The following is a 26,631-nucleotide window of genomic DNA, read 5'->3' on the forward strand; positions in this document are numbered from 1 at the left end:
TTGTGTGTGTCCCTGAATGGCACATGTCCTTGAATGACACAACTTACATACATATTTACATGCAGGTGTAAAAACTATTTAAGGGCATCTTCATGTATGTGAACAGTAAAAGTATAAATTTAAGAGGGTGTTAAATTCCTAATTCCTTTCCTAGCATCTGATGGATAATTATCTCAAGCTACTGTATATACAATACTAAAATACTGTGTTCTGAATAATGCTGGTTTTTAAAAAGCTAAGTAAGAAACACTGATGTTATCTTCTTCAGACTGGCCAATATGCAATCATTTCAGGATCATATTTTAAAACATATGCTTAAAAATAGAAACTAAGATTGATTCCCCATCTTTCTTTTTCTTAAAAGATCTTCAGAGCCTAGGAAGGGGCAAAGAATTCTCAGCCAACGAATCCGCACAATGAAGGGTTTCCGTTTCTAGATTTTCATCTGAAATTTCTAATGAAAAATTCAAGGCTGATCATTCTTCTATCAGATGGGGCATTAACATTTATGAGCACAGCTAGAGAGAGCACTATCATTACTTAGTAAGTTTTCAATAGCACACGTATTTGCAGTGTATTTAGAATCCATCTGACAAAGGATGCAAATATTTGCTCAAACCTTACCTTTTCCCCAGAGTTGTCTTTAGCCGTTGGGATTTGCCAAGTGATATTAGCAGAGTCTTGCTGTTCCTGAGTCTCAGCCTCTATGTCCGCAGGACAGTTGATTTGAGGAGCTTCCACATCTGATTCAGAAAATACACAAATCAGTTAACATATCAATGTGTAATTCTAAGTCATTTAAGAGAGAGGTAAAAAGATATTAATACTCTGTGACTCGCTTTTTACATCCCAATTCCTGACTGATTTAGAATTTACAACTGCCTTCAGGATAATGTATCTCAGGATGACTTATGAAGCCCTTCCTGAACTGGTACCCGCTCCCCTAAGAGGGGACAAATCCCCTCCTCTCTGACAAATCCCCTACCAGGACTCAGTCTCCACATCGAATACTCTCAGTCCCACGAGAGCACCATGGTTCTTCTTATACCTGGGTCTTTGTCCATGTTCTTTTATTTGCCTGAATCAATGCTCTCTTCCCCCTTTACCCAGGTAACCCCTACTTGTCCTTTAATTCTCAGCTTAGACACAAGCTCCTCAGGAAGCTTCTCTGACCCCACTGGTCCATTTTAGGTGCTCACTCCACAGGTTCCCATGGCCCTCTGTCCTTCCTAACCATAACTCGTTTTGCCATTTTGAAATTAAATTTTCTCCTCCCAAAGAATGTAAGTTCTTTGAATGCCAGGATACCTCTTGTCCCATTGTATTATATAGTTCCTGGCATATAACAGGAGTTTGATAAATATTTTTGGAATGAAATAAAGAGACAGAAAAACTGAATGTTGACTGTGGCAGGAAGGAACTGCACTGGAAAACAATGCTGTCAAGTGGAATTAATTAGTGTGCTAAAATGTACTGGCAAAACAAACAACAAATTAAAGCCAATGATATTTTTTGCAGTGTGAAACTTTGCAGTACAGATACTGAATTAGATGTGGTTAACATTCCACATAGCCACATCAGTCACTGTAGAGCTAAGTTCTTATTACATGGTATAATAAAATCCTCTTAAGTTACGTTAAATTAGATCTTCTGTAACTTGCAGCTGAATATATCCGAATTGATCTAATTTGTGTCTCACCTTCTTGCTCCTTTAAAATTTTATTCAATTTATATTTTCCTTTTCTCAGAGGGGCTAATACTTAGACAATTTCCCCCCACAAAGATGCATTAGCATATTAACTCTTAAAATCTAAAGCAGTATTTTATTTTTCCTTTACACTTGAATATTAGCTTGAATGGATTCGGAATTTAAAGTTTATATCTATTTTCCCTCTGTATTCTTAGAACACTGCTACATTTCCTTCTGGCATTTAGAGTTATAAATGAGAAGTGTAGTGTGAGTCTGATCCTTATTTCCTTTGTGAAATTTCTCTTTACTCTCTGGAAACTTCAGATTTTCTCCTGAACTTTGGACCTTGGAAATTTCACCGGGAGTAGTGAAAGTATGCCTGCCCAACATTCAGAGGCTATTTTATTTTAATTAATTATTTTTGACTGAGTTGGGTCTTTGTTGCTGCGCGTGGGCTTTCTGTAGTTGTGGCAAGCGGGGGCTACTCTTCGTTGCGGTGCACGGACCTTTCACTGCAGTGGCCTCTCCTGTTGCGGAGCACAGGCTTTAGGCACGCAGGCTTCAGTATTGCAGTACGCGGGCTCAGTAGTTGTGGAGCGCGGGCTCCAGAGCACAGGCTCAGTAGTTGTGGCGCACTGGCCTAGCTGGTCAGCGGCATGTGGGATCCTCCTGGGCCAGGGCTTGAACCCGTGTCCCCTGCATTGGCAGGCGGACTCCCAACACCTGAGCCACCAGGGAAGCCCCTATTTTTTTTTGGAGTCACATTACTCACTGTTTTCTTGAACATGGATCAATAAACTCTATTTCTCTGGTAATGGTACTTTATTTTTTATTGAAGTATAGTTGATTTACAATGTTGTGTTAGTTTCAGGTGTACAGCAAAGTGATTCAGTTATACATACATACATATATATATACACACATATATATACACATATATATGTATATATATTTTTTCAGATTCTTTTCCATTATAGGTTATTACAAGATATTGAATATAGTTCCCTGAGCTACTCAGTAGGACCTTGTTGTTGGGGAGAAGGGACTAATTAAGAGCTTGGGGTTAACAGATATATACTACTTTATATAAAAATAGATAAACAAGGTCTGAGGCTATTTTGATTAAAAAATTCAAGGCTTTCTGAAGCTCAGGGAATCTTTCTTCTACTGGTAGGAAATTCTTCTCCTCCATCCCTTATCCTCTCTCTGCTTCTGGAACTCTTTATTGGGGTTTCTCGATTTATCACGGGTATCTCTTAACTTCCATCTTTTGGGCTTAATCCATTGGGATATTCAAGTTCCTTGTTTATCAGTTCTCCATTCTGAAGGAATTCTCAGTTTGCTTTGTCAAATCACTAATATTGTTTTCAACAACATCCACTCCACTTTTTGACCCTTCTCTTAGAGATATTTATATTTTTACTTCTAAGAACTCTTTCTTGCTCTCAATAGCTCTTTTTCATAGCAGTCGGCTCTTGTTGCTAGGAAGATGGCAATGTTCTCTTGTGAATGTACTGAGATGCAGGTTTCAAAGGGCTGATGACTTGCTTTTTTAAAAAAAAATGAACTTAATCTCACCTGCTTTATAGAAGCCAGAAATTCCCCAAAGATCTTCAACTCCCAATGGAAAACTTAACCTGACCAGCTCTAATATCATCCTTAGTTTTCTATTTCTTCTATTATTGCCTGGTACATTGTAATTGGATTTTGTGAGCCCATGATTTTGTAACAGACATCTTCATAGCATTTTCTGGGGTTATATCTATCCTTTTACCATAGATTTGCAGCAAAAGTTGCAGAGAGGGACAGTCCCACACTGCACCAATGTGTCATTATATAGAATTTGGTTTTTAACCTGACCATTGTATGGACCTACCTTCACAAACAGCTGTCTGAACTTTGGCACTCCATTTTCCAGAGGTGGTACACCTCACTTCTTCTCTGCCTCCTGATAAAATGAATCCTTGGTGGCAACTTAGCTGACAAATCGTCCCAGGTTTGGCTGGATGCTTGCCACAGTTGGGGGGTGACACGATGACACCTTTGGGCTTCTGAAAGGTGGAGCAGTGGCGCTCTATTGTAGGAGAACAAGAAAATGTTATTTGCGTTCCCACAAATTGCAAATGTCACAGATTCGCTTTACTCGAGAAAAATACAATTGGTCTGCTGTGGGACTGACATAAGTCACTAAATGAGGTCTGTATGTGACACTAAACAAATGCTGTATTGTAAATAATGCTCAACCATATCTCTTTAGTTACCTCATGTTATTTTGCCGGTGCATCAAAATCTTGAAAGATTTCTAACTAGTACTTAAATCATTGCTGACTGTGACTTTTATCATTTGCTTCGAGCACCTTCATTCAGTTTGCAGAATATTACATTATGGCTACAAAGTATAAAATAGTGAATTAGATTCTATCTTTCATGGAATAAGTGATAATTTGGCAATCAGTTTCCATTTTATGAATTTTTTTGTGCCATCTTTAAGCAAGCACATAATGAGGATAGTTTTTATACTCTCCCTAGAATCACTATGTCATAATTAGGGCCTTGACTCTTAATGATGTTATTTTCAGCACAGATGAAGAACAGCAAATGAATTAGGTAGAATTAGGTAGACTGGAGATAGAATGGAAAATCAGACTAGGACTTAATGCAGGGTGTGTGTCTGTGTGTGTGTCCCATTGATCTGATGGCAATTCTTGCATACTCTTCATTTTTGCAGTTTTAGTATATATTTTAAAACCCAGTAGAGCTACTTTCTTTTTACTACTCTTTATTACTCTTCCCTTTCAATCTTATTTCAGTGAGTTTTGCCTACACATTCTTCCAGATGAATCCTGGAGTCAATCCCCAATTCCAAAAAGGGGGCAAAAAAGAAAAACCCTTTTGGGCTATTGGATGATATGGCATTTTACGTATACATATATTTGGAGAGAACTTACATTTTGATAAAATTTTATAAAAACATTAAGGTGTTCTTTTTGTCTTTCAGTAATATTTTGTAGTTTGTGTAACACAGGTTCCACACATTTCTGTTTAAGGTTATTCTTACATATTTTATATTTTCTATAGATCTTTTGAAAGTGATTTTTCTCTATATATTCTGTTTATCATTTATATAGAAGGGTTGTTTATTTGATATTCTTATGACTTTAATGAACTCTCAGTCTTTTAGTAGGTTCATTCTTTTTTTGGAGGTAGACACGTAGTTTACAAATGATGATTCTGAATCCTCTAAGCTCTAACTTTATGATTTATTACAAGAGCTAAAGCTTAGAAGAACAATGCTAAATAATACGGATGATTTTGGAATCCTTTTCTTTTTCCAGATTTAATAAGACTGTCTACACTGTTTCCATAAGTGGATGCAGATTTAAGATGGACTTTTTTTTATTATGTCAGTAATCAATATGAGTTTCTTAGTTCTATTAAAAATGTGTTTTAAATGATAATAATACATTTTAATCTTATACTGAGCAACCATATGAATTTTTCCTATTTTTTATAATGAAGTAATTTATTATGTTGATAGAGTACTTAATTTTAAACCCTCCTTACATTCCTAGGATAAACCTCTACTCGTTTTGGCAGACCATTCTTTTGAATGTGGATTGCTAGTATATTTGCTGTCGTAGATTTCTATCTTTTTTTTTTTTTTCTTGGTAAAAGTTGTCAGGTTGGCAATAGAATAATAATAGTCATAGTATGAACTGATTAACTTTCCACTAATTGGGCCAAATTACATGGTATGAGAATTACTGCTTTTTAAAAGTTTGAAAGAGTTTCACTGATCCCTCATTTTGGGAGGAGTAATTAAACTCTGATAACATTTCCATTTTTTTGTAAATTACCCATAGGTAACTATATACTTGCTTTTCTACTTTTCTTCTGGATTCATTTAATAATTTTCATTTTCTTAGAAAATCATGCATAATAAATGTATTGTATGGTATTTTATTATTCTTTTAAAACCTCAGACCTCTGGGACTTCCCTGGTGGCGCAGTGGTTAAGAATCCACCTGCCAATGCAGGGGACATGGGTTTGATCCCTGGTCCAGGAAGACCCCACATGCTGTGGAGCAGCTAAGCCCATGCACCACAATTATTGAGCCTGCGCTCTAGAGCCTGTGAGCCACAACTACTGAGCCCACGTTCCACAGCTACTGAAACCCGCGCGCCTACAGCCCGTGCTCTGCAACAAGAGAAGCCACAGCAATGAGAAGTCCACGCACCGCAATGAAGAGTAGCCTCCTAAGCTGTGACAAAGTGAGAGAGTGGCATGGACATATATACACTACCAAATGTAAAATAGATAGCTAGTGAGAAGCAGCCGCATAGCACAGGGAGATCAGCTCAGGGCTTTGTGACCACCTAGAGGGGTGGGATACAGAGGGTGGGAGGGAGGAAGACGCAAGAGGGAAGAGATATGGGAACATATGTATAACTGATTCACTTTGTTATAAAGCAGAAACTAACACACCACTGTAAAGCAATTATACTCCAATAAAGATGTTAAAAAAAAAAAAGAGTAGCCCCCGCTCGCCACAACTAGAGAAAGCCCATGCGCACCAACGAAGACCCAACACAGCCAAAGATAATAAATATATTTTAAAAAAATAAAATAAAAACCTCAGACCTCATATATTCCTTTGTGATAGCTTCCTGGAAAAATTCTAGTTTTGCATTTTTCTTTCTTCTTTTTAAAATTTATTTTATTACTTTATTCAAAGATTTTCCTCTTATCCACTCTACTGCATTCCATCTCCTTTTATAATTCATCTTCCTTTATTATTATTATGTACTTCTTTCAACTTCTCTTGCAATCATTATTTTCCTAGCTTTTGAATTTAATGTTATTTTCATTCTTCCTGTTTAATAATGAAAATATTTATATCTATGAAATTTTATCAGTGTATAATTTAACCCATATCTCATAACTTTGGTTCTAGAATTTTCTCAATTTCATTGTTTATTTTTTAATGGTATTTTTAAAACGTCTCCTTTGTTCATTTAATTCATTTCCTTTATCTCTCTTTGTATTGGAGTCTTCATATTTTTGTGTTTTGGTCTAGTTTCATATGTCAGAAAATGTTAAGACATTGACTTTTTTTTTATGTGTTTCAAATAACTTTTTCTTGTTTGCATTTTAATAATGCAGAGAATTCATTTGAAGTACAGAAATTTACATCTTTATGTATTCAAATCTATTGTCCTTTTTATTTTTATGAAGTTCTTCTCCTTAAAATCCATTATTTTCTCCATATTATTTCTTACATTTCACTCCTTAATTTGCCTCATTTAATTAATTAGTTAAATTAACTTAGTGATTTTTAAAAATGAGGTGAGTCAAAACTGACTAATTTTTAGATAAGCTTCTTTCCCCCATTGATGTCTAAAATTTCCCTTATTGAATATTATATTCTTCTACAAAAAATAATGTTTGTTTCTGAGCCATGTTTGCTTCCATTGTTCTGTGCATCCTTGTACCATTATTGTACCATTTTAATCACCGTGGGTTCATAATCTGTCTTATGATGGTGAGAATAAGTTCTCCCTCATTGTACCTCATGTTCAAAATTTTCCTGTTTTGCAACTATCTATTCTTCAATACGCTTTCTATTCATGTCTATCAATTTTTTAAGTGGAAAATTTCATAGTAATTATCGTTATTGTCAGAATTTGGGGGCTACGGTGAGTTGTTCCCCAATAAATTGTAAATAAGGATATAATTTCCTTTTGATGGTTACACTTCAAATCTACCAAGATTGACATACACTTTAAATCATTACGGAGATGTACACAATAATTTTAAAGAGAATTCTTAAAGTTTAAAGAATTTTAAAATTTTAAGTTAAACTTAATAAATTTAAATTCTTTAAAGAATAACTCCAGAGTAACCTTATTAAATGTATTACATTTTTAATAAAAGACTGGGTCCCTCACAAGAAAAGCTGCTCATCCGTGGAGCCAGTGAAATAGATGATTCTCAGGAGTAAACATTAATATCTAGATACAAATTCTAATCTTGGGAGACAACGTTCCAACTAAACGGATTTATTGAGGTTTAATGTTCCATTGCCAAAGCAGCCTTTTTATGGTGGATAGATCCATCATCTTCATTTAATTCTGTGAACTATCTGGAGAAGCTAACTCCCTTTGTTTTGGTTTTATGCCAACTAAGTCTGTTTGTGGTTTGGGAATCCTTGTAGCTTCTGCCTCCAGGGAAATATAATTCCTGTCAGGCCTATGTCTTTCAGTAGTCATGACAAGTATCTCATTGTTAATAAACTCTACTTGTTATTTTTATTATTAAATTATTATTTAAATATATAATACTCCCCTATAAGTTTTCTGAGCCTGCACCATGAGGGTCAACTCTTGGACTGTTATTGAACCCCTCAGTAAAGGCCAATATCCTTTCTGGTGACACCCTCCCTTATTATCAGCCCTGAACCCAATACTAGATTATTCTAGAATAAACCTGTAAATCAATTTATAAAAAATAGAGATAGTTATAGTACCTAGTTTTCCCATCTAGGATCCTGGAATACCTCAATTTATTCCCTATATATAGTTCTTCTTCCTATTTTGGAAGTTGGTTATTTAATGACATACCTGTTAGCACTCCCAGGTATACTGTATCTGACACATAGTAAGGGTTCACTAATGGTAGCTATTATCATTTCATCATCATCATTATTACCATCGTTAATGTTCCAACAGTGTATAAGATGCAGCAAACTGGAAGAGCTACTGAGTTTATTCATTCTGGACCCGATTTCAGGTTTGAGATGTCGCAACTCTTTGTGAAGGACAAGGCAGAAAATCTTCTGATGAAAGAGAATTTTACGGCCCATCTTAACATTCACTGGTTCATAATTTTGTCCTTTCATCAACAAGGTAAAGGTAAATTGTGTTTTAAAAATTGAGGGAAGGGGCTTCCCTGGTGGCGCAGTGGTTGAGAGTCCGCCTGCCGATGCAGGGGACACGGGTTCGTGCCCCGATCCCGGAAGATCCCACATGCCGCGGAGCGGCTGGGCCCACGAGCCATGGCCGCGGAGCCTGTGTGTCCGGAGCCTGTGCTCCGCAACGGGAGAGGCCACAGCAGTGAGAGGCCCGCGTACAGCAAAAAAAAAAAAAAAAAAAAAATTGAGGGAATTACACAGCATTTGCTATTAAGAAATCCATCCAAATTTGCCCCAATTAAAACAAAAATCATTACCATTTGAAGCTGTAAACTTTAGGGATTCGGAAAACTGGATTGTGGTGAGAAGTCTTTTTACCAGTGGAGGGGAATAAAACTACATGTTTGTTCATGTATCTACAGCGCCATATACCTATACATATGGATGTGTATTTATACCCATAATGAGTCGGTTTTTAGTTCTAGGTCTTCACAGAAAACAGGAGAAACCAGAGAGCAAGAGAAATGACCCATCCAAGGCACCATGCCTTCTAAGAACTTACCCACACACCGGGGTTCTAGACCATCCCACTGGGCGTTTACTTGGCAGGTAAGCCTAGCACTTCCTTCTAGTCTGTACCCTTCATCACAGGTGACCAAACACACTGTCCTATAGGACAGTTCCCCGGTCGAACAGCTGAGGCGGCCATGTTTGGGTTGGCGGAGACGAGGGCATGTTCTCACTATGTGAAATGAAAACAATTAGATCATATTCTACTCAATGAGGACAAAGATAATAATTATAAATTTAATAAGGCCTACAAATTACAAACAGTAAATAACACACCATTATATTTTGAGTTAGTCTGGGATAATTAAAAGCCTATGTTGTATCAAATGCATGGCCTAAACAACATCATTGTGTTCCACCTCTGTCTATAGGTGGGAAACTTAAGCTGTTTAAGGAGTCTGGCCCTAAATGGACAATGATGGCTGGAGATTGGGGATGGTTTACAAAGGGAGGTCCCTGCAGCCCTCAGCTGGGCCTTTGCTGTGATTCTCCAGGCTACGTTCTAACACAAGGAAGCGGTCTTTTCCAGGACAGAGATCAGGTTCTATTCAGTTTTCAGACCTCATGGGCATATCCTGGGATTTTTAATGATCCCAGACTCTTGACAGCTGCTCAGCCTCTGCAATCTTGAACTCCAGCATTCTACTCTAGCCACAATTCTGGTCCTTTTGGCTTTTTCACCCCTTTCTTCCCAGACGCTTCCTGCAAATCCTAGCTCATGATGATAATATTGACTTATGCATTATCATTGTTTTGTTTGTTTTTGCTGCTGTGGCAGAGACTGCTAGTTGCCCACCCAATAACCACTCCTCCCGGTTTTATTCAGCATAGTAACAGGCACAGCTAGAAGATAACAATTCTCCACCTCCATCACAACAAATGAGAGCCAGTGACATATATGCTAAGGTTGTATGGGACTTCTGGAAAAGCTTTTGAGTGGGGACTGTCTCAGTTGAGAGAGTACTTTTTTGCCTTCCCCTCTTCCTCCTTCTTTGTCCTGAAGTACAGACATGAAGGATAGGGCCCCAGCATATTACAGGGTAAGTCTCATGCACTAAGATGGTAGAGCAAAAAAATAAAAGAAGCCTGGGTCTCTGATGACAATGAGCTATCATAGCAGTTTTGGTTTACCTACTTCTGTCCTTTCAGGTGAGAGAAAAACAAACCCTTAATTGTCTTATGACCTAGTTATTTGGGTCATTGATACCAGTAGGTATATACAAACCCTAATTCCCTCTGCCCAGCATCCATTCATTTTTCCTTTGTTAATTTTCCAAGGGAAGCTCTTTTGCCTCTTCAGCTCATGGGATTTGTGTGTGTTCCAACCTTGCTCAGGGGCAGAGCATGTGAGCCCAGATCATGTTCTCCTGGTCTGAGAAGTGACCAGGTTACAACTGGTGATATACTTCCTTTCTCTATTGACTTTGAAACCACCATGAAAAAGGAGCTAGAAGAGTATTTACTAAGCTCTGGAGGCTGGAAAGGGCCCTGTGCCTCAGCCAGCCTCAGCACCTCCAGCAGCAGAAGTGCCATGGGTTGTCCAGAGAACTGTGCGTTTCCCCAGTGCTGCCACTCCTGACTCTCTTGCCTCAACGCTACATCAGAGAAGCTACAAGAAGGTACTCAGACTGCTCCTGCAGGTTCCCAAATGACATCTGTGCTCTGAGCTCCGGCAAGAGTCTACCACCGCCTAGCCCACCCAAATCCCATAAAGTGCCTCAGAGTACATCTCAGTCAATTCCAGCAGGCCCTATATTCTTGTTCAGGACAATCGCTTCGTCTACCAGGGTCATCCCCACACAGTTCTGATCCAACTCTAACTCACAAACTCATGCACCTGCCCTCTGGAATACATGATCAGTCCTCAATAAATCCCGTCCTATCCTAAACTTCTCTTATGAACTTTTCCTTACTTTCTCATCCTAGTAAAAAATCTTATTGTCTCTTATAGACAGGACCTGCTCTTTATTGCCTTCCCAGATCATTCTCTTTCTTCTTCCTAAACACCTCCAGCTCCCTGGAGGGAGGAAAAACGTCCCGTCCTCCCCCACCCCCGCTCCCCAGTTGCCTGTTGACCTTTTGGCCACTTCTCATTCTTTAATGATTTTATATTTCTCTCTCTCTCTCTCTCTGGCATGCGCACGTGCACACACACACACACAAGCTGGTGATTTCATGATCTATGTAGATGATCATTCCAATACCCTAGAGTCATATTCCTCACCTCTTCTTCACCAATAACCACATCGTTCACCTTATTTCAGCCTCCCCTCCACTGCTTTATCCTCTAGACCTTGCCAGCATCAATCCACGCACCCTCCTCTGACAACGACCTCCTATCTTCCTAGATTATTCCCTCAAGAGCTTCAACTCCATCAAATTCTATACCCTACTGGAGCCTCCAATCTATTATGTGTTCTTCTTTAGGTAAAATTATCTCTAAAGAGTTTACACTCTTTCTACACTTCTTTTTCTCCAGTTCTAGCTTAGACCCACTCCAATCAGGATTTCAAATCAGGAGAAGGAGGAAGGCCAGTAAAGGAGGAAAGAAAGGGGGAGAATAAGGAGAGGGGAGAAGAAAGGGAAGAGGAGGAGAAAGGCAGGTGATAGAGAGGAAGAGGAGGGGAGGGGGAGACATGGAAGAGGATGGGGAAAGGAGAGTGCAGGGAAGGGAGAGGGAGAGGTGGGGGGCTGCAGAGACCCACGGCCGTGCACCCTTTCAGTCAGATGGCATGTACATCCTGGTCATAAACAGAGATACGGAGAGCACAAGAGAGTGGATTCTTGTTGAATATGCCAACACATGGGCGCGGATACTCATTTTAATAGCTTACAGATATAATCCAATAAGCATCAGGCATTGTACAAAAAGCAAAACCCCCTGCAAAGAACAAATCTCACTTTTCTCTCAGATAACACTCTTGCAACACTAAAGGCCACAAGACAACAGAGAAATCTCTAAATATTTTTGAACAAAATCACTTGGGACTCAAGAACTTTGTTGAGACTCTGGGTAAGATGTCTTTTTCCTTCTTTTATGCATTTGCCAATTTTTCATATGAAGCATGCAGTTACTTATGATGAAAGCTTAACTTTAAAATAATAGGAAAGGAAGTTGGGGTAAAATATTCAGTGCATATTCAACTGAAGTCCAGTTTCACAGAATCTACTCTGAAGGAACCCATTCAAATTATATTAGTTGGCAGAACATAAACATTGGGTGCATGAAATATTCATTTAGGATTGATTACTCCTTAGAGAAAACTCAAGAATTAGATTAGAAGTTAAACCATAAGCCCTCGCCTTTTGATCACTGGGATGGTTTGGACCAAAGTCAAATATTAATGACAAATGAGTAGAATTATTTTGCCTTCCACATTTTGATTTTTATTGAGTGTGTCCACCATGTAAGCAGAATCTTTACTGAGTGTATCCATTAAGGGTGTAGAAATATTTTGCCTCCCATATTTTGACTTTTCTTGAGGGCACTCATCAGGCGTAGCATAATACCAAGAGCCAGGTAGGATTAAAAGTGAATGAGACAAATTACTATGATCAAGATACAGAAAATATAGAAAATCATATTAAACAACTGCTTTTGATCCAATAAACTGCTGAAATGACTTCAGCTTTCCAACTTGAGACGAAATGAACTTGCAACATCTCTCAAGAGAACTGATAGTAAATTAGAGCTGGTGTTTCATACATATGCAAATTACATTGCTTCTCAAGTGTTGGTTTTAATAAACTTTCATTGCTCCTCAGGGAAAACAAAGCATATGTAATAATTCCTATTCAGTTCTTAAACATTTTATACTCCTCTTCAACCAAGAATGACCATTTTTATCATTTTTGATAGGAACATGCTTATTTATGAGTTTCAACTTCAAAAATATTTTTATTTCAATAAGCTGAAAAATTCTGCAATAAACGTTTGACTGACATTCATGTTAAAGCAATCCTTAAATATTTATTTAGTCTTTTTAGAAAACAGCAATTTAGTCTTTCAAGAGAATGGTCTACTAGGTAGCAGACAATGTGAGAACTTGATCTGGTTCTCAGTGGAAAGACTCGTTAGATTTTTTTCTCAGATTTACACTTCCTGTCACTCTCCCAATTTTGACAGCTTCTATACTGAAAATAAAAAAAATCTGATGTTAAATGTAGGGTTCTCACTGTTGCCTGAACGTTTTTCTCAGGAAAAATACTATCACAAAATTTACTTTACTTTCATGTTGTGGTTTAGCTAGTTATCATTGAGAAACCACAAAGGAATCCTTACTAGTTTAGAAAGGAATGTGTAATTCAGATAAAATTCAGAGTGTAAGCGTTTTAATGAAGAATGTATAGGAGGAATAAGAATCAAGCCTATTAGTTATTATTTAACACTACAAAACAGTTAGGATGTAACATGAAATTTGTAAAAGGTTTTATATTTTACACTGGTCTTTCATTTCTGCCTCACTTTTAGAAAGATTTTCAAGAAAAAAATAAACTTATCCTCTGTCTTTATAAATAGATTTAAATTAGATCTGTAAAATGCTACTTTCTCCATACTACCCCTCCTGAAACAGAAGTGAATTCCCACATAACTGCCATATTTCAATGAATCCCAGACGCCCCAATTGTAAGGCACAACATTATTTTATAAGTTGCTAATAAAGAAACAATAATGTCTGTGAAAGGATTTAACGCCACGGTTGTTGAGGTACATCTCAGTTTTAGGAAGTTAAGATGTGGGGAAAAAGTGTTTTTGAATTAATGAATTATGGTATATGTTTCATACCTCAAGTATAGGCAGACCTCAGAGATATTGCAGGCTCAGTTCCAGACCACCAAATACAGTGACTATTGAAGTAAAGCAAGTCCCACGATCTTTTTGGTTTCCCAGTGCATATAAAAGTTATGTTTACACTATACTGTAGTCTATTAAGTGTGCAAATTAGCATTATTCTAAAAACCAATATACATCCATTACTTAAAAATAGTTTATTGCTAAAAAATGCTAACCATCTTCTGACAACATGGGGTTGCTATCAGTACAAACCTTCAATTTGTAAAAACTGCAACATCAGCAAAGTAAAATAAAGCAAAGCTCAGTAAAACGAAGTATGCCTATAACTAAATCCATTAATGAGGAGCCAGAGGAAGAGCCTGACTTAGTACCTTCGTTCAGGACAACTTTGTTCACTGGTAAGTTAGGGAGTAGTTTTTTGGAGGTGAAATTAAAGGGAGCTTAGAAAAGTTCACATCCTGGAGCATCACTCTAATTTTGATTAAAGTTATTTTACTTACACGGGGACATCAATGCAAATTGCATAAAAGACAACAAGGCTGCTTTTTAAAAATGGGACTGCATAATGGGAAGTGACACAAGCAGACTGCCAGTGTATCTATTTGTCAATGTACTTATCCATATCATTTACCAGAAGTATAACCAAGGATTAGCGGGGGTGGGGGAAGATACATTCTGTGCTCATAATGAGCTCACAGACTAGCAGAGGTGATCGATCAGTTAATTAATTAAAGTAAGTACAGTGGTTTGTATTGTAACAAGTTGGTTAAGCTGGGAAACACTGTCAGAATCCCCTTATTGTGGGCCAGTTTAGGGTTGATCAAAAGAAGAACCTGCACTTGATCTTGGAAGGTGGAAGAGAGGCAGTGATCACTGCAGGCAGAATCAGTGATGGACAAATGCAGACATGCACAGCAGGTTCCAGCTTGTCTTTGGTCACCTCCACTCCACATCCCAATTGCTGACCCTGTTGACCCAAGGTGGCCCCAAGCTCACTGCTGGGTTCTTGGCTGTAGAGCATCAGGGCATGGTTACACAGAGATAAAGCTTCTCTTAGACTTCCCAACACACTTCTCCCTTGTGGTTCCACTTCAGCAGCTGGGTGGGCTTGGATTCTCAGACTGAACTGGTAGTAACTCCTCTGATGCTCCAATTTCTCTTCTGGACCTTCCACTTCCCAGCTCCTTCCAAAATCGTGTAAGGTCTGATTCTTAAAATAAGTTCCTTATCCCATAGCACAGATGGTGTATTTCCTGGGCTTCCCCAACTGACCCTGACACACAAAGCACAAGGGCTAGAATGTGGGCAGGACAGGTTTGTGGATGCACATACAAAGGTTAGGGGTCATCCCATCCCAGCTGAGAAGGTCAGCGACAGGGAGGGCTTATATACAGGGACCAAAGGAATGACTGGACAATCAAGGCTGTTGAAACAACTTGCAAACGGATGGCTTCCTGAGAGGGCATGGCCATTTCTTAAGGCTTTAGTGTAGGATTCGAGGCTCAGGATGGAGATTGTAGAGGGTTAGAGGCAGGGGCTAGACCTTATCCTAAAGGGATTGTCTGCCTGATTTTCTCACTCTTCTTTGCAAGGTCAGTAAGTGGAAAGTTAAAATGTCGTGTTTTCTACCTTCTGCCATGAGGTATATGGAAGAGGGGGGTAGAGGTTTTACAAAGAACTTAATAACTATGTAACTTTACAGGAATATTTCTAAGGTTCCTATGATCAACCTTTTCAGTAAAAGGCTTTTTACCATTTGAGACTGTATGACTAAGAATGTCTTTGCTTTGCTTTCCCACATAAACAATAGCTTGTCAGAGTTTAGAAATCTAGGGTCTAATTCTTTTCTTTCAGAATTCAGGAAACATACTCTTATCTTCTAACATTTAGAATGGCTAATAATGGGCTCAAGGAAAGTCTGATTCCCTTTCCTTTATGGGTAATACTATTTCCAACTGTGAAACAGGCCCAATTTTCTAATTTTTCCAGGGCTTTCAGAAGTTTCAATAAGATTATTTCCAGACATGGATCTGTTTTCAATAATTTGTTTTCTGGCACTCAGTAAGTGATTTTAAGTTGACTATCAAAGATTTCAGTCATGTGTATTTTCAAGATTTCAGCTTGTGGTTATATTCTTTGATCTTCTATTAGTGCTTCTCCTCCACTCCATTCTCTCTCTGGATTCCTAATCTGTGAAGAGTCTATTTCCTGTGACTATTCTCATGTCATTTTATTCTTTCGACTTTTTTCTAATCTTTCAAATGTTGCTCTACTTTCAGAAGGATTTCTTGTGTTGATTTTCTAACTTATTAACTTAGTTTTTGACTATGTCTGTTCATTGTGCCAGCCACCTTTTTCTTCTCCCTAAGATTCCTTTCTCCTCTCAGATTTCTCCCATTTCTTGGAATCCTAATCATATTTTACCGATGTAATTGCCTTTGAATCTCAGTGATTCCATTTTTCTCCCCTCTTCTTTCAGGTCTCCTTTGTTCAATTTGCTGATTCCTTCTCTTTTTGTAAGTAGAGATAAGGGTCTGGACTGGGACCTGATTTAAGCAAATTCATATTCATAGATGAGTTCAGTATTGGTAGCCGATGAATACAAACCATGAATGTTTCCTGGGGTTCACAAATGACCTTGAAGTTGTGAGTAGGTTGGCTTCCCTTATGGGTGTGGGAGCCAAGAGAAGACTAGAAGACAGAACTTCTTACCCTACTCCAGTGAGCTGGGTGATACAGGGTCTTGGAGCAGTCAAAGCCTCAGCAAACTGTATTGCCAAAGGATGCCTAGGGGATGTGTTGGGGGTAACGTTGCCAGATTTAGCATAAAAACAAACGAATGAGGATATCCAGTTAAATTTGAATTTCAGAAAAGCAACAAATAATTTTTTGTATAAGAAGGTCTCCAATCTTGTATGGGACTTACTTATATTGTACTAAAAAGTTATTTGTTGTTTATCTAAAATTTGAATCTAAATGGGTGTCCTGTATTTCATCTGACAACCCGAGGTGAGGGGGGGAATACTGAATTCAGAAGCTTCATGGGCAGGGATTCTCAAGTTCTTTGGCTTGTTCCCTTCTCTTCTTAGAGAGCCTTCTCTTTCAACCCAATTTGTGAAACCCTAGGAAGTTGGCCATGCAGTGGTCCTAAGAAGTAGGAAAGTAGGTCTTGGAGACAGCAAAAGTGGAAGTGAATTAAGGTACTCTCAGTTTTGCTTGTTTTTCCTCTGCATCTGATGTGGGAGCCTCAGGTTCTACCTATGGTACTGCCCCCTTTTCTGTTGGCCTGAGAAGGCTCTTTGGGATATCACTTTAGCAATCTCCCACTTTCTATGGCATGCTGTCTATTCAAAGTGAAGGCTGGGGATGTATACATTGGCTAACTACTCTTGTCACAGGATACTGGTGTGGTCCTTGGAGTCCTACAATCAAAGTAGACATCAAAGCCGCACACTGACCGTCCCCAAACTCTCCCTGGACCCTGTCTTGGCTGCTTGAAATCTGAGGTTTAAGGTAACCTGTCCATTTCTTTCCCAGGCAGGCCTTTCCTTTGCTTGTTCATAAAAGAAACACAAAGGGCATAGTTTATGATGATGTGGTCAACTGAACTTAGTAGTTCTGACTTCAAACCTCCTATAATTTTTTCTCTTTCTGTGGTCTACGGTCTATGAAATCAAAAGAAACAAAGAATCTAGTAGTCCATTAGAGTTTAAGTTGAGGAGGTCGAGCAAGACAATCAATAAACAATGTGAATTGGCAGTCTGCATACCTCTGCAGGAGCTCTCAGAACCGGACCACAAACCATCGGGCAGACACAAGAAGATGCTGCTTCCCACGAGGTCGAACCCGGGGTGACATCGGACCCCACAGGCTGCATTGAAATGGCTGTTGCAAGTGTTCTGGATAAAGTAACCATTTTCAGGAGGCTTCAGGGCAGGGCAGCGGACAACTAACATTTACAAGGATAAGAGTAAAAAGCAAAGTGAGTCTCTGTCTGTAAAGCATCCTCCCCCCACTTTTTCTTTTCTGGTCAAGAGGACATTGTATACACAGAGCTAAATTATCAACAGCATTCCCATTTACTGTATATGAATTCCTAAGTGCACATTTGGAAGAAGAACACTTATGGCTCATGCTTATTAGGTATTTGCTTCCAGTTAAGTTTAAAAACAGACTAAATATTATGGTTTAAGCTTAGAAATTTAAAAATCTTGATATCTATGTGGATATGAAATTTTCTAGTTCTTGACCTTCATATGTCATTAGCTATTTTCCTTCTCAGTTAGAGTGGCATAAAATAAAGAACAAATAAGTCCAGCAAAGCATGTCTGCCACAAATCCCAAGAGCCACAGCTTTGGCTAATTAAATATTTTAAATTTTTGATATGAATAATATCAAAGTACTTTACTTATAAAAATATTTTCTTTAAATGGATTTAACCATCACCAGAGCCCAAACTAGCTCATTTGTCATTCAAATTTGCTGTTAAATTTGTGACTTCTCTCTCTTAGATTCATTTTAGATCTTCTCCGATACTAAATCTACTTTCATAATCACATTACTCGTGGAGTCTCAGATCTCCTTTCTCTGGAGCAAGATATGGATATGTTCAGTGATAAGGAATGCTAGATAATAAAAACAAAGAATTCCCCCCAAATAAGATTAGAGGAAGGAATATTAAAGACCATGCCCAATTAATTGGATGAAAACACCGGCATTACTTTCCTAAAAGAGATCAGCTTTTATATTTCCTGTCTGCCAGTGGTGGGATCCTTACCTTTGCAGGTCTGGCCAGATGCCCGGTACCCCTCCCTGCAGACACAGTCTTCAGGGGAAGTACTTCCAGGTGGAGAAGTGTGATTTTCATCAGGACATGGAAGGCAAGTGCTGATTCCTCCTGGTGAACCTTCTGGTTTGTATGTCCCGGATGGGCAAGCTGTGGGTAAGCCAGGGAAGCCCATTTTATGTGGGGTACATCAACGGACAGTTAACAACATTTTGGAAACTGATTAGGGGGGAAAAGTCCCAAACAATAGCTTTTCATAGAAATAATCGTATAATCCAAGCAAGGAGAGAAACCAAGATTTTTTTAAAAGAGTGATATAGTTGGCTATTTGCAGGTAATGAAGTGGCCTCTTTGATGTCCCACAATTAGTTACAATCACAACACATCACAGCATGATATGGCTGGGCTTATTTGTGGGAAAATTCAAAACAGCAATGTACGTAAAGGGACTAAAAGGAATCAATGATACTCAACGTGTAAAAACATCGTGCTAAAGACAGTATACCCCATATTCCATCAATGCCCCCAACCTGTGCAGCTGCACCTCCCCCATTGTGTCCCCCGACACTCACTCCCAGCAGAATAGAATAGCTGTAGATATGCAAAAAGCACTGGGCCCCTTGTTTCGGCTCAAAGCACTGGACAAAGGGTGAGGAGAAAGTAAAGGGCTTGAGGGAAATGATCCTACTGATGGGAAATAAGCCTTTTGAAGAAAAAAGAATCACAGACTCTGCTTTTCCCAGGCTCAAGAAAAAAAAAGAAAAAGATGAAAAAAGGTCAATCAGGACCTGATTGACCTTGCTTCATATCTTCCCTCTGCACTGACAATGCGGCTTTGAATCTGTAATTACTCTCCCTGGAGTTACACATCTGTAAAGTAACTCACAATTAAGAATTCAACAACAGAGAAATTGTGGAATAAAGAGACTTGCAATACTTAATAAAGCCCAATAAATGTAGTGTAGTCAAGTATGCATTCGATTATTTAAAAAAATAGTAGCAACCAAGGAATGTGCACTTATGTGGTGATATTTAATCCTCACAGTATTAATAAGTAGTATTAATAATTACTAATATTTTTATTAATAAGTACATTACTTTTATTAGTATTGTGTCTATTTTAAAGAGAGAATGGAGGCTTACAGTAATTTGATGATTTGACTAAAGTTACTCAGTTAACAGGTGATAGCGCTAAGAGATTTTTTAGTATTTAACATTGGTTTATTACATTTTTATGCTGAAATTCAAAATCACATTTATCTTGTTTGTAATTAGTAATTAGTAAGTCAAACATTTTTAAATGGTAGTACACTCCTTTCTTCTTCCTATTGTCATTTGTATAAGGCCTGTTTCTAGGTAGACAAGCTCTGGCTTGTTTATCTTTTTTAAAGACTTTTTTTTAGGTTTACAACAAAATTGAGATGAAGATTAGAGCTAGAATTTTAAAGCAGATATTTACATAGCATTCACTATGTCTCAGGGACTGTTCTACATATTTTATAAATATTATCTGTTTATCCATTTAAGAACCTATGAAGTAACAAATATTATTAATCTCATTTTACAGATGAGAAAACAAAGGCACTAAGAGGTTAACTAACTTGCCAAAGTTACACAGTAAGTGACAAAGCTGGGGTTTGAACCAAGAGAATTGGGATCCAGAGGCCATGTTCTTTACCACTACATGTTCTATGTCTCAAACCCAGGTCTCCTGGATGCAAAAGTCCTTGTTTTAACAACTAAAATATGCTAAAAACAGAAGAAATCAATATTGAGAGAGAAGACTCATAATATAATGTAATTTTAAGAAAAAAATCATGCTTCTAACATTCTTGATTATATTTAAAAACAGAAGAGAACATTTTCCCATGTATATAGTAGAAAATTCCAGAATTGATAAAGCTGTAGCTATTTAAGAATGAGAGAAACATTTGTAGGAAAGTTATAATGATGTGTGACTCACAAAAAATACTTCAGCAGGAAAAAAGGGAACATTACTTCAAAGCATCATAGCATTAAATACTGAATTATTATTGAATTATTCATATTTCTGAATATTCCTTTTTATAAAAAGTTCAGTAAATATTGGCACAGATCTTCAAGAAGATGCAAGACAACACTGTATCCTTTGAACAGAAGGCAGCAGCTATAGGAGGAAATGATTAAGATAAACATACAAATGGAAAAGAAAACATAAACTGTAACAGCAAGATTAAAGCTGTTGTTGGAGGCAGTAAAAAGAAGCCAGAAAATTCTAGAACAACACAAGTAAAAGCTGTGATATTAATGCAAGAAAATATTCCTTACTTGAAGTTTCAGGGCAATAAAAACTCATCAAGTTCCCGGCAAAATTAATAAAAAGTGATTAACACCCAAAACAAAGGAAATGTATGACAAGTGTCTAGGAAAGAAAAACAAAATAAATGGGAAAATCAAATTGACATTTCATTTCTCCTGTGCAAAAACAAATGCCATGAAAAAAGAATGAAATAAGATATACAGCTATGTGGAAAAAATATTATGAACCCAAAACTCTATATCTGGGCAAGCTACTGGTAAATATGAGGGAAGAGAAAGACATTTGAGAATGTGCATGACTTCTGGAAATCAAGATGTATTTCACTGATTGAAAAGAAATCAACATAAAGAACTCAAGTATGAGGGAAAAAAATGGTATTCAATAAATCGCTTGAGATTAAGAAAGTAGTGGGACATACCATATATTGCTAAATATCTTGCTAAAATAATTGTAAAAATTATGAAATAGCAAACAAAGCCCCTTCTTAAAAAGAAAGACATATGATCTAAGGGAAAAAAATAATAATCTTTACATATTATAAAGAAAAAACGTTTAAAGTCTGAGGGAAACAGGGAATGGTTGGGAAGAGGAAAAGATAAAGTTCTCATTTCCTTTTATATATATCAGTATGAAAAAACTGAAAGAAAAACATAGGTTCAATTTGTACACAAAAAATTCACATAACTATGAATAGAAAAAGAATGCATAACCTCCAAATCAGTGGAAGAGAAAAAACCCAAATAACAAAGGTAGAAAAACATAGCTACTAAACAACCAATGGATCACTGAAGAAATCCAAGAGGAAATCAAAATATACCTAGAGACAAATGAAAACAAAATCACAATGATCCAAAACCTACGGGATGCAGCAAAAGCAGTTCAAAGAGGCAAGTCCATAGCAATACAATCTTACCTCAGAAAACAAGAAAAATCACAAACAAACAACCTAACCTTATTCTTAAAGCAACTAGAGAAAGAAGAGCAAACAAAATCCAAAGTTAGCAGAGGGAAAGAAATTATATAAAGATCAGAGCAGAAATAAATGGATTAGAGAACAAGAAAACAGTAGAAATGATCAATGAAACTAAAAGCTGGTTCTTTGAAAAGATAAACAAAATGGATAAACCTTTAGCAAGACTCATCAAGAAGAAAAAAGGAGAGGGCTCAAATTAATAAAATTAGGAATGAAAAAGGAGAAGTTACAATGGACAACACAGAAATACAAATGATCATAAGAGACTACTACAAGCAACGGTATGCCAATAAAATGGACAACTTAGAAGAAATTCTTAGAAACGTACAATCTCCCAGGACTGAACCAGGAAGCAACAGAAAATATGAACAGACCAACCACAAGTACTGAAATTGAAACAGTGATTAAAAAACTCCCAACAAGCAAAAGTCTAGGACCAGATGGCTTCACAGGCAAATTCTATTAAACATTTAGAGAAGAGTTAACACCTCTCCTTCTGAAACTATTCCAAAAAATTGCAGAGGAAGGAACACTCCTGAACTCATTCTATGAGGCCACCATCACCCTGATACCAAAACTAGACAAAGATACCACAAAATAAGAAAATTATAGGCCAATATCACTGAGGAAAATAGATGCCAAAATCCTCAATGAAATACCAGCAATCCAAATCCAACAATACATTAAAAGGATCATACACCATGAGCAAGTGGGATTTATCCCAGGGATACAAGGATTTTTCGATATCCGCAAGTCAAACAATGTGCTATATACCATATCAACAAATTGAAGAAAACCATATGATCATCTCAACAGATGCAGAAAAAGCTTTTGACAAAATTCAACAGCAATTTATGATAAAAACTCTCCAGAAAATGGGCACAGAGGGAACATAATAAAGGCCATATATGACAAACCTACAGCTAACATCATACTCAGTGGTAAAAAGCTGAAAGCATTTCCTCTAAGATCAGGAACAAGACAAGGATGTCCACTCTCACCACTTTTATTCAACATAGTTTTGCAAGTCCTAGCCACAGCAATCAGAGAAGAAAAAGAAATAAAAGGAATCCAAATTGGAAAATAAGACATAAAACTGTCACTGTTTGCAGATGACATGATACTATACATAGAAAATCCTAAAAATGCTACCACAAAAATTACTAAAGCTCATCAATGAATTTGGTAAAGTTGCAGGATACAAAATTAATATAGAGAAATCTGTTGCATTTCTATACACTAACAACAAAAGATCAGAAAGAGAAATTTTTAAAAAAATCCTATTTACCATTGCATCAAAAAGAATAAAATACCTAGGATAAACCTACCTAAGGAGACAAAAGACCTGTACTCTGAAAACTATACGATGCTGATGAAAGAAACTGAAGACGACACAAACAGATGGAAATGTATACCATATTCTTGGATTGGAAGAATCAATATTGTTAAAATGACTATACTACCCAAGGCAATCTACAGATTCAATGCAATCCCTATCAAATTACCAATGGCATTTTTCACAGAACTAGATCAAAAAATCTTAAAATTTGTACAGAGACACAAAAGACCCCAAATAGCCAAAGCAATCTTGACAAAGAAAAACAAAGCTGGAGGAATCAGGCTCCCTGACTTCAGATTATACTACAAAGCCACAGTCATCAAAACAGCATGGTACTGGCACAAAAACAGAAATATAGACCAATGGAACAGGACAGAAAGCCAGAAATAAACCCACACATCCATGGTCATTTAATCTACGACAAAGGAGGCAAGACTACAATGGGGAAAATACAGTCTCTTCAATAAACGGTACTGGGAAAATTGAACAGCTACATGTAAAAAAACAAAACTAGAACATTCTTTAACACTATAAATAAAAATAAACTCAAAAGCCCTAAATGTAAGACCAGATAGTATAAAACTCTTAGAGAAAAACATAGGCAGAACACTATTTGACATAAATCACAGCAATATCTTTTTCGATCTGTCTCCCAGAGTAATGGAAGTAAAAACAAAAATAAACAAATGGGACCAAATTAAACTTGAAAGCTTTTGCACAGCAAAGGAAACCACAGCAAAATAAAAAGACAACCCACAGAATGGGAGAAAATATTCGCAAATGATGTGACTGACAAGGGATTAGTCTCCAAAATTTACAAACAGCTCAAGTGGCTCAATATCCAAAAAACAAACAACCCAATCAAAAAATGGGCAGAAGACCTAAATAGACATTTCTCCTAAGAAGACATATAGAAGGCCAAGAGAGACAAGAAAAGATGCTCAACATCACTAATTATTAGAGAAATGCAAATCAAAACTACAATGAGATTACCTCACACCAGTCAGAATGGCCATCATCAAATGGACAGTAAATGCTGGAGAGAGTGTGGAGAAAAGGGAACTCTCCTTTACTGTTGGTGGGAATATAAATTCGTACAGCCACTATGGAGAACAGTATGGCGGTTTCTAAAAAAAAACTAGTTACCATATGATCCAGCAATCCCACTCCTGGGCATTTATCTGGAGAAAAACATGGTTCAAAAGGATACATGCACCCCAATGTTCATTGCAGCACTGTTTACAATAGCCAAGACATGGATGCAACCTAAATGTCCATCGACAGATGAATGGATAAAGAAGATGTGGTACATATGTACAATGGAATATTACTCAGCCATTAAAAAGAATGAAATAATGCCATTTATAGCAACATGGATGGACCTGGAGATTATCATACTAAGTGAAATAAGTCAGACAGAGAAAGACAAATATCATATGATATTGCTTATATGCGGAATCTGAAAAAACGATACAAATGAACTTATTTACATAACAGACTCACAGACTTAGAGAATGAACTTATGGTTACCGGGGGGAAAGGCAGGGGGAAGGGATAGACTGGGAGTTTGGGACTGACATGTACACACTGCTATATTTAAAATAGATAACCAACAAGGACCTACCATAAAAAAAAAGTTTAAAATGTTTTAAAAATTAAAAAAAGAAAAACAGAACAAGAAGATAAATAGCAGAAAGAATTTATAACAAAATGTCATTAACTAAGGTAATGGAAGTAAAACCAAATATCCAGTTATCATCAATAATAGTAATGGGTTAATTTAACCCTGCTGATAAGATATAAACTTAAAAACAAGCCAGAGATACAGGTTAAAAATAGTTGGATGTAAAAATATATGTTAAATATTTTAAAAAATTTTCAGGAAGCAAACAAATTAGTACCTTAAGGAGAAATAAAAGCTTAACACAAAGAGAGCTTTTTCTAATATATGAAAAAGATAGGAGTACTTCAATAGAAAAGTTGACAAAGAACAAAAGCTGGAAATTTACTAAAGAAGAAATGAAAATGACCTATAACAGTAGGATACACTGTCTAACCTCACTTATAATGAAAAATGCAAATTGATGACTACTTTTTAATTTGGAAAAATTTTTAATGGATGTTAGTACCCATTGCTGGCAGGCATGTGGGCAAACAGGCTCTCTCCAACTCTGTAGGGCAACCTGAGGGTAGACACCAAAAGCCTCAAGTGGAGCTTTCCCTTTGATATAGCATTTCATTTCTAATAATTTGTCCAAGCGAAAGTAAACATTTTTTACCATTTTATATAAGTATGTATAATTATTGTCTGTCATTACCCAGCACTGGAAACCAAGACAAATGTCGAGAGATAGGGGGTTTGTTAAATTCTTATGACAAATCCATCAAATGGTATATTATCCATAAAAATAGAATTTTTGACATGGAAGGTAAATCAAATTGTGTAGTTGAGTGTAAAAAAAAAAGCATGTTTCAAACACCATATGTACTGTATGATCTTCTGGCTAATGAATGCATACAATTCTATAATGTTATGAATACATGGCATATATTCATGGCAGAATTATGAGGCTTCCAAGTTTGTTTATTTTTGCTGATTTAAATTTTCTTGTTTTGTTATACTGAATAGGTATTGTGCAAAAACATTAAAAGTAAATAAAAATTATACATAAAAGAAAGTCATTGTCTCAAATGCTGTATTTCATTTCACAGTTATGTTGCTGCCTGAACATCTTCCTAAAATACAAATGTGATCAAAGCACTTTCTACCAAAAACTGCACCAACAGGATGAGGCCCTCTCTCTTTACTCTGATCTATTGGGTTGGCCAAAAAGTTCTTTTGGGTTTTTCTGTAATTCTTTGATTCATCTATAACTTTCCCCTGTCTGCTACAATGAACCAGTGAACTCCATATCCTGATCAGAAGCTGCTTCAGAATCAAGCAGAGACTAGTTTTGCACCACACCTCCCCCACCTCAGTTTACTGGACTTGGGAGTTTGACCAATTTACTTAATTTTTCTGAGACTTTGTTTCTTCACGTGTAATATTAGTAGGACTTGCCTTATAAATTTGTTGTTAGGATTAATTGAAATAATGTGAGTAAAGCAACAATGCTGGGCATGTAGTTGGCATTCAGTAAATGTTAGAATAATGTCCCAACTCTTAATTTTCTCAACTATAAAAGAGACAGTTATACTTTTTTTATGGCTTGTTGTGCCCTGTAAGATGCTCTGGTTCTTGGTAAATATTATCTCCCTCTCTTTCCC

The 26,631-nt window shown here is 37.0% G+C and overlaps 1 protein-coding gene across 1 annotated transcript in view; it reads right to left on the reverse strand.

The window, feature by feature from the left end:
* The window catches only part of SVEP1 (sushi, von Willebrand factor type A, EGF and pentraxin domain containing 1), a 185,519-nt gene that overhangs the window by 100,582 nt on the left and 58,306 nt on the right, over positions 1 to 26,631 (reverse strand). Inside the window, exons 4-8 of the mRNA XM_060101262.1 lie at positions 18,745 to 18,903; positions 17,736 to 17,915; positions 9,164 to 9,343; positions 3,567 to 3,764; positions 625 to 743 (exon numbers count right to left, since the gene is read on the reverse strand). Of these exons, the coding sequence (XP_059957245.1) occupies positions 625 to 743; positions 3,567 to 3,764; positions 9,164 to 9,343; positions 17,736 to 17,915; positions 18,745 to 18,903 (836 nt within the window). The remainder of the gene's footprint in view (positions 1 to 624; positions 744 to 3,566; positions 3,765 to 9,163; positions 9,344 to 17,735; positions 17,916 to 18,744; positions 18,904 to 26,631) is intronic.

The sequence above is a fragment of the Mesoplodon densirostris genome, chromosome 6 (genome assembly GCF_025265405.1).
Source record: "Mesoplodon densirostris isolate mMesDen1 chromosome 6, mMesDen1 primary haplotype, whole genome shotgun sequence".
Classification (NCBI taxonomy): domain Eukaryota; kingdom Metazoa; phylum Chordata; class Mammalia; order Artiodactyla; family Ziphiidae; genus Mesoplodon; species Mesoplodon densirostris.